Below are 10,042 nucleotides of genomic sequence, written 5' to 3'. Positions count from 1 at the left end.
TTATGAAATAAAAAGCAGATTTCCATCGGGTTTAAATGTTGGTCTCCTAAACCAGCAATTTGGAATTCATTTTCGTTGAGGAACTTGATTCTGTATTTGTGTTTGTAAAATGGAAAGACAGATGGCAGCTTACAACAGAAACGGGAGTGAAACAAACGTCCCGTCTCAGGAACATTACAAGTTATTCCACTCGAGTCTAGAACCGAGAAGAATGAAAGGCGACAACCCCATTGATGTATTTGCCCTTTTCTGTCAGCCCACCCGATCACTCCGAGGTATTTTTATAGATCAGACATCCAGTGTGTTTTGGTGTTGAACGTACGGCAGTTAAATTAGATTTGTATTGTCTAGTTTAATGTTTTTGTAACCAACTCTCCTGTTATCCCCCGTTCCTCTTTTTGGGTTCTTTATGTGGAAGCGCACTGTTTGGAGCTCATTGTGTTGTTTATATGCAATATTCTGAGATTCCTCGCCAACTCCAGTCAGGTTGGCTCCAGAGCTGTAGGTTTGGTTTTAGTGTATTTGTATTTGTTTATTGTACCGAGTTGAACATTTAGCATACAGTACAGTTCAAATAAAAAATACCATTCTGACTTTCTATGCTGTGGTTGTGTTTGTTTTTATTGTACACACGTGTTGTAGAATTACAACTTTATTATCCCCTTGGGGTAATTTTGTTCCAGTGGGTTTCAACATGCGTTTTCATAATACCACAACATACAACATACATGCACATTTCCAGCCGGTTGACCTTCAGATGGCTTTTTGGAGCGTAATTTTCCTGGAAGCCACTAGGGTTCACTGTGGTTTAAGGTTTGCATTTTCATTGCATTTTAGGGTGGACAAAAATGACTTGGATGTAAACAATTGCAGAAATTAATACAAAACTCATAAAAATTGCATAATTCTATTATTGGCTTAAAGTGATAATTCACCCTAAAAATTGTATCCTGCCATCAGTTAATCACATTTGAGTTGTTCCAAATCTGTAAACATTTCTTAGTTCTGATAACCAATCAGATCTCGTCCCCCGTTGACTCCCGTAGATCTGTTTGATTATAAGCATTCTTCCAAATATCTTTCATTGTGTTTATCAGAACAAAGAAATGTATACAGATTTGGTTCAAATTGCAGCTGTTCATGTTAGTTCACTGTGCATTAACTCATTTTAAGTTGAGTTTAACTTGTTTTTAAAAATGCGTTAGTAAATGCTGATTTACATGGGAAACAAACAATGTTCATTGCCAGTATTTATGTCATACTATTACTTTAATGTTGCTAAAGTCCTCGTCCTCTACATATTTTGTCCATAAGTATTACTACACTCATAAAAATGAATTACATTTAACTGTATTAAAGGATAATTTGGTTTGGCCCTATACTATAGCATTTGCGTATGTAGCTGTTTTTCTGCATTCTGTTACCATTGTTTTCTGTTTTGTTTTGTGATATTTCTTTGCTTTATCTTTAGTATTTTCAAGTCGCTGTTTATATCATGGGGTGTGTCGCTCAAACATTTGAGGACTTTGGACACTGATATAGTTTTTCTCATTGTTGAAATAGTTATCATGGACAGACAAATGCCAGCTGTGTTTCAGACCTGCTGGTAACATTGTGCCACTAAATATAATCTTGCTATAAATAAATGATTCCCACATGCCCACACAGCACTGTTATGAAAATATTAAGATGCCTTAATTATGTATTTAAGATTTATTTTTACAATCTGAAAAAATCTCTCAACAGGGTAGATTTTCATAATTTCATATTATTTTTTTAATTATACACACGCTTGGGAGTTTCAGCCTGCATCTGATCTTACAATACCCTACTTTTTTATTCTTAACCCAGATTCTCAGGTCGACCTTCTACATATCTCATCAAAGACTATTCATATCAAAACTATACAATGACATTATTTTTACAATACAATCCGTGTATTGTTTTCTCAATAAAATACTTGAATTGCACTTATGTTAATCTTGCAGACTTTCGCTTAGTTTGGTTTTTATTAACGTCGTTTTTCAAACCTGTTAGATTGTTTTTTTTTCTGAATGTCTTGTTTGTTTTAACCGTTAAAGTCAATGGCAAACAATCGTCTCATTTGCATTGAATGACCTTTGTATTTAGGCCCCGCCTACTTCCGCTGCACAGGTGAGTCCCGCTGCGTGACGTCACCGACCGTGAAGGGAGGAAACTGCGTGTGTAATCTTCAAAGTTTTTCTTCAAAAGTGTGATCGATTACACGGAAACAAATATGTGTGGCTTCGGTGAGACAATAAGAACTTTCTTTGTATATCTGTTATGAGGATTAAACATGTTTTGTGGTTTCACTAAAGCCGTTGAGGGTTTGCAGAGCTTCAGACAATCAGGGTTTTGTTCATCGGACTGACGCTGCAGTGTTTTACCTGCTCGTGCACCTACAGATAGATCATTTATTATGACATTTATACTTAACTGAGACTTAAGTGTCTAAATACATTTTGGGTATCCGTAAATGTATTGTTGTATTGTATGTAGTGTTAATATCTACATTCCACTGTAAACACCATTTCTGTTTATTAGTGTTGTAACGTTAGTCGTTTAACAAACAATTTATTGATATCCAATATCGTTGTAACTTGTTAACTTTTTAAGCCTTTGACATTAAAATTCATGGACCATGTTGTATATAAGCAAATAAAATAGGTTTTATTATTAGGCATTATACAACTCTCCATGCAGTTCATTCATTTGTTTATCAGAGCTAAAAAGGGCTTTTTATATTTATAAGCACAAATGTTAACACGTTGTAACTTAATAATTATAAAAAAATCTTGAAAGTGTAATTTATCTTCTTAACCGCAGACAAGCAGAAGGGTCCTGGGCGGTTGATGAAGAAAGGTTTGACCCTCATCGTTGTCGGTCATGTCAATTTCATTCTGAGTGCCATCGTACATGGAAGTGTATTGAGACATATATCCAAACCCAACAATGAGATCTCCACAGAGTACACCGTATCCAACATCATATCTGTCACCTCTGGACTGCTGGTGAGTGTCTGCGTCCATTATAGTGGGTATGAGAGTTTGACGGTATGATAATCTCAATTAAACGCTTTGACCGTATTGCAATTACAACACTAAAATGTGTTATTTTCAAATGTCTGCGGTATACAAACAACAACTTTTCAACTGGACACAAATACATTTTATTTTAAACCAACATTCAAAGAACAAATACATCAGGTAAAAATAAAGCCTCACAATTACAATACTTTGTCATAGACCAACATATTAGGCATCAACTTCAAGCATTGCTTTACATAAATGAATTATGTATTTTAGTCTAAACACCGCTCATACCTTAGAAACTGTATCTCAGAAAATTTTAGTGGTTTTGAAACCTTGACTCTTTCAAACCTCGGTATACCTTGAAACCGGTATTCGGCACATATACATACATTTAATGAAGTTGATGAAATGGATTATGTGCATGAAATATGCTCGAATTAAAACAATTGCGAAATGGCAGGAAATGTCTTGAAACTAACTTTGTTATCTACTGTTTGTTTTCAGAGTATTGCAAATGGAATTGTTGCAATATTGGTCTCGAGGAATATTACCATTTTGAAGCTAGTAAGTAACTGTTTGTGTTTTAGTAATGCGTATCTGATTCAAGACGGTACTGTATATATCAGTTCACAAATACTGTGATATTTATCACCCTGATGGGTTTTCTTTGCAGCACATCGGTCTGTTGGTGAGTTCTTTTGTGAACGCTCTGCTGTCTGCAGCGTGTTTGGTTGGGCTGCTTCTGGCAATCAGCATGACCATCTCAGGGGAAGGAATCGGCCTCATGAAGGGATGTAACTTCACTCACGTGCCCATCAATGCACGTTCTCCGGTCATCGTCAACTGCCCTTTTGATGCGACCCGCATCTATGTGAGTCTTCAGGCACAGTTCATGACACGTCTCTTGCAGTGGGTTATACTGACCTGTTTCTATTTTCTCAGGACACAACATTAGCTCTGTGGTTCACCTGTACCGGCTTTACCATGGTAGAGGCCGGACTATCGGTTTGGTGTTTCGTGGTGGGTCTGACATTGAGAGGCATTGGACCCTGTGGTCACACCTACATCAGAGAGCAGGTACGACGCTGAATATTTGTGCTTTTTAAACTGTGCACCTGAAATGACCAGCCATCGTTCAGACATTCCTATAGTGCGGACACAAGATTTAAAGCATGCTAAATTAAATTGGACCCAACAGGATATGATGTCATACTCCATGGGTTATTTCTTTGATAAATTACTGGCTATAGTCATAATTAATTCGACATACATGATTTTAATGTTTACATTTTCACAGTTGGAGGAGGAGACACTCGCGTCAGGTGGAAACACGGATCGAGGTCATGCAACTCAAGGTCAACGTCTCATCGGACATCATTCTTCCAACGCTTGGAGAGATTTGTGAATTGAAGGCGGAGCTTAACACGGCGTTATGATCACAACAATTCATATGGTACAGAAATTGCTGGTGATATTACATTTTACAATATTAACAATTTTATCAAATACATGATTTATTCTAAAATTGTATATAAAGTTACATGTTTGCTGTTCATGTTTACACAAGAACCCTAGCACACACAACATATCTTTTGAAATTGATCATTGATGTTGTGTTGTTGTGCTCAGGATGTCAAAAACACCAAATCATTTGTTTGTATCTGCTTTTAAGAAATGTAACACTCAAACTACCTAATGTGCCACAAAGTAAACACTTGACAGCTAGTAGCCATGGAAACTCTAGTATGCAGTATGAAGGGCCAGAGAAAGACGTAACTCAGTGTAGGGTTCAATGATGTAGATCGTTGAGTAAATCTCACACTCGGGATAATCTAGTGTGATTTAAGAACTGAAATAATACACAGAGATGTGACTGACACTGTCAAAATAAAAGGATTAATGTCTGTATGACGGCCCTCCCTTGATTTCATTTCAAAGGATTGTGTTTTCATAGAGCAGTAAGTGTGTTTGATCTTTCAAAGGCCTGTCATTTCAATGCAGGAGACTGAACCTTTGCTGTCTACATTTAATTTTTTATTTTTAAAAACTTTTATGTATGTGTTGTAGTATGTATTTGCTAAAAAAGTGTGAAATTTGAATAAATAAAGCAAAAAGCATTTGCAAGAGTTCTGTTTTGTTTAAATCTAATATTTTCTTATCTATAAATTGTGTGTTTTATGTGTCGCACTGGTCCTGTTTAGTTTTGGATTTGTGAGTTTATGGTCTGTTAGCCTGAGGCCTCCGCAGCATCCACTGTTCTCAGCACTATTGTATGCTGACCTGATTCACTTCACTGCACCTGTTGGATAGCTGGACGCTTCATCGGTTTGTTCTCTGACTGGCCTTGTCAATGATAAAACTTAACATAAGCTTAACCTCAACTTTTTGAGTATTACTTAAGAGTTATCCAGATAATGGTAAAATAACTATATTTAATGTCAAAATTAGTTCAAGAGAAAGGCGTACGATATGTTACATATTATATAATAGTTTTCAAGTTGTATAGAATATACAAACTGGACTTGAAAACACTCCATTAGTTTGTAAATGATGTAAACATACACTCTTGCTCTTTGTGCAGGGGTCTGAAGCAGGTCCACTGGGCATGCGCAGTCCCATGAGGTTGTTCAGAAGGAAATAAGAAAGAAAAGATGGCAAAGGTCTAAATGGGCGGGGCCTACGAGCCCCGTGTACACATTTTATGTATGACGGGTCAATAAATAATTACCTTTTATATTTAACTATCTTAACTATTTAATGGTCTAGCTGTGCGTGTTTAATCCAATAGCTTTTAAAGTTTCTTTAGGTGTATTTTATTAACCATGACGCTGCTATAGCAAACCGAACGTGTCAGGTCACATGACAAGCGTTACATTTATCAGCGCTGGCGAGTACGGACCAATCACAGTCATTTGTTATTACTGACTGAGTCGTTTTAAAAAGAAATATTTAAACTAAATAACTATGTCTCATTTCAACGACTATGTCATGTTCAAACCCCTGACAATAGTAGATTCAAGCTGTAATACAATACAGCACTTAACCGGACGTTTCATGTGAGTCAATGGAAGATTGGGCTTTACGGCCTCACAGCGCCTCCTTGCGGAGGACAGTTTATGTCTCAGTTGAAGGTGGGGCTAATGCGCCGTAGTGGGAGGGGGAGAGTTTCGCTTTAAATATGCAAAGACACCAGCCGTCTCTGACGCTCTTCATGTGCACGTTTGAATAGTTTACGATTATTTGTATCAATCAGCGTCTCAAAACAAACTCACCTCCACGAGCCGGTGCTTTATCGTAACGTGACTTCAGCGTGTTGCGTGATTCAAAGCCGATGCGCGGATCTACGCGGACAGACACGCTGTGCACTGACACATAGGTGGGTAGTAAAAACCAGCGGATCTCTGCCTGTAAACGCTTTAAAGTTTGATATGCGTGATGTAGAGAACAGTGATGTGTTTTAGTCAAATATTTTATTGCATCATACATGTGATTTGATGTTTTGCGTGTTTGGTTAATATTCAGGGTTGAAACACCTTACACACAGTCTATCAGTGGCGGTCCTGCATTAATGCAGAATTATTGAATTTCAGAATACTGAATTTCATAATAATATTGCAAATATATAAAGATTTATATTATGCACATTTCTGTTTTTCTCATACAATTAAATGTATTGAATTCGTATGTGTTTGACATGTCTGGTGCATGTGCAGAATTAACCAATTAATATGTGTCGCTTTATAAATAGTTGAAATAATAAGTTGTTTTTATGGCTGCTGCTTACTGTTTGCCAAGAGTGGGGCAGGTTGTGTTTGAGTGTGTTTGTGTGTTTGGACTCACACAAACGTGTTGTTAGGGGGATGGGACGTTTACATTGACTCCAGTTAATTCGGATTTAACATAGTGAGGAATGAGAGAAGCGGAGTGAGAACACGAATGAGAATACTGAACATAGGCATGACACATATTTTTTTATATGGACAAGGCCAGTTTATTTATAAAATTCATTTGAACTAATCGCATTTTGTTATTTAATGTAAACGTAATATTTAGCATAAGTAAAGAAAAAAAGCCTTTTAGTAAAATTGCAATTTGCATTGTAACATGTTGACATGACGCAAAACAAAAACGTTTTTTTAATGTTACTTCATTTTAGTATGTAATCAAATGTTTATTTTCTTATTTATTAGGTTGCGGTTCAAATGTGACTTTGACATATTCTTGACATGTTTTGTGATGTTCGTCAAGGTTGACTATATTATAGGACCGTAACCCAGCCGTATAAATACAACAGTAACGGTTTCTTTACAGCGGGTTGTGGTGTACTGGGTCGCTTTGCCAGAAACAAAACTAAATAAATTAACCAGTTCCTATAATTTCTTTATTTGCACAACGACTTCAGATGATCCCGATATCATCCAACAGTACTTTCAAAGCTTCCTGTGCTTTTTAATAATATGTGTCTCTTTTAGTTGTTACAGGTTTCAAGTATCCACTTCCCAGACGGACCAAACAGAGCTGACATTTATCATCGATGTATAAATGCTCCAGAACGCATGCGACTGTTGAGGGTCCAGATCAAAGCGAGCACTGACCCAAAATCGCAGGTCAACAGGCAGGTATCCACGAGGACCGTCTGAGAAACAGGACAGAGATGGAAGCAGTGAATCGTGCGGGTATACCTTACACACTATGGGTGTGGCAGATCCCCGCTTAGAGAATAAACCCTTGTGTTTGTGTGCAAGTCTTTAATCTCGCCCGTTGGGTATTGCCATTCAACAATGGGCCATATCCTGGATTTACCTTCACCTGGTGCAACTGTTTATCGTCTGCTGATGGTCCTGTGTCTCTTCAAAACCAGCATGTGCATCCACATGGACGCGGTCGGCAGTCACAGCATGTTCACCTGTGAGTCCATTGGCCTTCGGATGTGCCAAGATCTTCCCTACAATACCACCTTCATGCCGAACCTTCTGAACCATTACGACCAGCAGACCGCCGCTTTAGCCATGGAGGTGAGAGAGAGAGGCTTTATTTATGACATATATTGCTGGGATTGGTGGGCAGGAAGCTGGGTTGTTATGGAGCTTTTTGTAGCCCTTTGATGAAATAGAATAATTTAGTGAAAATAATTTATTGAGTAAATAAGAGTTACTCAATTGAAGAGTTTGTTTTTGGTGTAGTCTGGTTTCTGTGTTTTGGTGGTCTGTGACTGTAAACTGGTTGGACGACACACGCAACCACACTTACTAGTGTGCAATTGGATCTCTGTGTGTTATCTAATGGGATCTGCGTCAGTGGTGTCAGGCGAGCTACCCTTCATCTATACTCTCTAGGTCATGATGATGCCTTTAAGGATATAGTTTTCGCTCTCTACTGAAGTATGTCTGATTTATTATTTGTGAATGTTGATGAATATTAGGATATATATTTTTTCTGGTAATTGAATGCAACTTCATTTTAAAGGGATTTCCGTGAAAATCTTCCAAATATGTTAATGAAAACATCGTTTTGACATCTTATAGTGATATTCAATACTTTGACTCGATACTTGCTTTCTCTTTTCCTGGTGTTGACATCTGTGTCAGTCACTGTTTGCTTGCTCAGGAGTTTCTCAGAGTTTAATGGCTGCCGCAGCTATTTTGATGAATCACGATCCATATGAAATGTAATGAGATCCTTCATTTTGCCTGCAGGATTTGTTCTGTAATGGATCTGGAAAGCATCACTGAGAAAAAATGGGTGTTCTTGTGCCAGCAGCGACATTGTAGATATTTCTCCTAGCTTTATGAAACCAAAGAATAAACTTGCAAAATGCTTGTGAAGTAATTGTAATCAATTATTTTAATAAATCTAATTTTACTTTTAATAAATTTAGTTGATTTCTTTTAAATATAGAATGTCTGAAGATATAAGACAATATCAGCTGTATGCAAAGTGACCAACGTTTGTTTTGTTTTTGCACATGGAGCCAATTTGAGAGCCCCATATCTTTATCGTTGTACCATAAAGAGCCTTTTAAAATGTGTACACCAGAAGACAAGTTTATGAAGAACCAAAATCTAAAAGTAAATTAAGATATCTTTAATATTTATTGAGTTGTAGGCATGCAAACTTGGAAAATAAATTCTTTCTGTTAATAGACGCAACAATCTTTGTGTAAAAATAAGTGAATAATGCCACCATCTAGTTAAAGTCAATTTTCAACCCCTGTAAATTGGCTCCCAATTTTAGGTGTAAAATGTTGTATTTCCACAAAATAGCTCGGCAGATATAGGCTTTTCATACATGGCATTAAAATGATGGTTCTATTCTTTTCATAGAAAAATAATTTACATTTATACAAAATTCACTCTCTTTTTATTCATTTTATTTTATTCCATCTGTCTCTGAAATCCGTCCAAGTTACGTCAAAGTTTCCCACATATCTTGTGAAAGCCTCCGTGTCGTCTCAGTAATACAGTGTTTGTTGATTGGTATTTTATTTCATGTGCTGAATGCACCTAATGGTTTTCCATAAAGCCGACAGCCCGATAATCTCTCACAATGGCTGGATTGATGTGAAGCGTAGACTAATGCGCTTGCTTCCATTGTTACAGTCAATTAACCCCGAGTGAAGAACAGAAGCGTTTATCCCTGTTCTCTGCGGTCTCAACACAGCAGAAAGCGTCAGATGCCTGCTGTAGTTCCGGGGGGTCACGTGACCCGGTGAGATGTTCGGTGATCCATCTGTCGGGGGTGTCGAGTGTCCCCTGTGGATGTGTATTACATCACCCAGAGATGCCCTGCTAGTGAAACATCACCAGAGACCCTTTCACCACCTCTTTATTTACCCCGCTAGCACCTCAGTGAAGTTGTGGGGGGGCTTATAGGTGGGGTTTTATAAGCCTTACTGGTGTTAAAAATGTGAAGTCATAAATAAAAAACAAATTTAATGCCACTTTGGAGGGGATATGGGAAGGATCAGGATAACCACGGAGAAAAACCGC

General features: G+C 37.5%; 2 protein-coding genes across 3 annotated transcripts in view; both read left to right on the top strand.

Moving 5' to 3' along the window:
- The first annotated feature begins 2,163 nt into the window (after positions 1-2,163).
- Positions 2,164-5,170, top strand: LOC130437072 (keratinocyte-associated protein 3). Its single transcript, XM_056768198.1, has 6 exons — positions 2,164-2,270; positions 2,848-3,032; positions 3,558-3,617; positions 3,727-3,924; positions 3,996-4,130; positions 4,351-5,170. The coding sequence occupies exons 1-6, from the start codon at positions 2,258-2,260 to the stop codon at positions 4,456-4,458; spliced, it is 699 nt and encodes a 232-aa protein (XP_056624176.1). The 5' UTR covers positions 2,164-2,257; the 3' UTR covers positions 4,459-5,170.
- Positions 5,171-6,219: 1,049 nt separating this feature from the next.
- fzd3b (frizzled class receptor 3b) overlaps positions 6,220-10,042 on the top strand; it is a 28,359-nt gene continuing 24,536 nt past the window's right edge. For both annotated transcript variants that reach the window (XM_056767810.1, XM_056767809.1), the window contains exons 1-2: positions 6,220-6,429; positions 7,526-8,068. In XM_056767810.1, coding sequence (XP_056623788.1) covers positions 7,835-8,068 — 234 coding nt within the window. In that variant the 5' untranslated portion in view covers positions 6,220-6,429; positions 7,526-7,834. The remainder of the gene's footprint in view (positions 6,430-7,525; positions 8,069-10,042) is intronic.

This window comes from Triplophysa dalaica, chromosome 15, assembly GCF_015846415.1.
Source record: "Triplophysa dalaica isolate WHDGS20190420 chromosome 15, ASM1584641v1, whole genome shotgun sequence".
Classification (NCBI taxonomy): Eukaryota; Metazoa; Chordata; class Actinopteri; order Cypriniformes; family Nemacheilidae; genus Triplophysa; species Triplophysa dalaica.
The sequence above is the reverse complement of the archived record's forward strand: the minus strand, read 5'-3'. Positions and strand labels throughout refer to the sequence as shown.

Excerpts from the sequence above, each read along its gene's own strand:
- LOC130437072 (XM_056768198.1), top strand. Across the intron at positions 3,033-3,557 it reads CTGTCACCTCTGGACTGCTG|AGTATTGCAAATGGAATTGT; the intron begins GTGAGTGTCTGC and ends GTTTGTTTTCAG. Across the intron at positions 4,131-4,350 it reads ACACCTACATCAGAGAGCAG|TTGGAGGAGGAGACACTCGC; the intron begins GTACGACGCTGA and ends ACATTTTCACAG.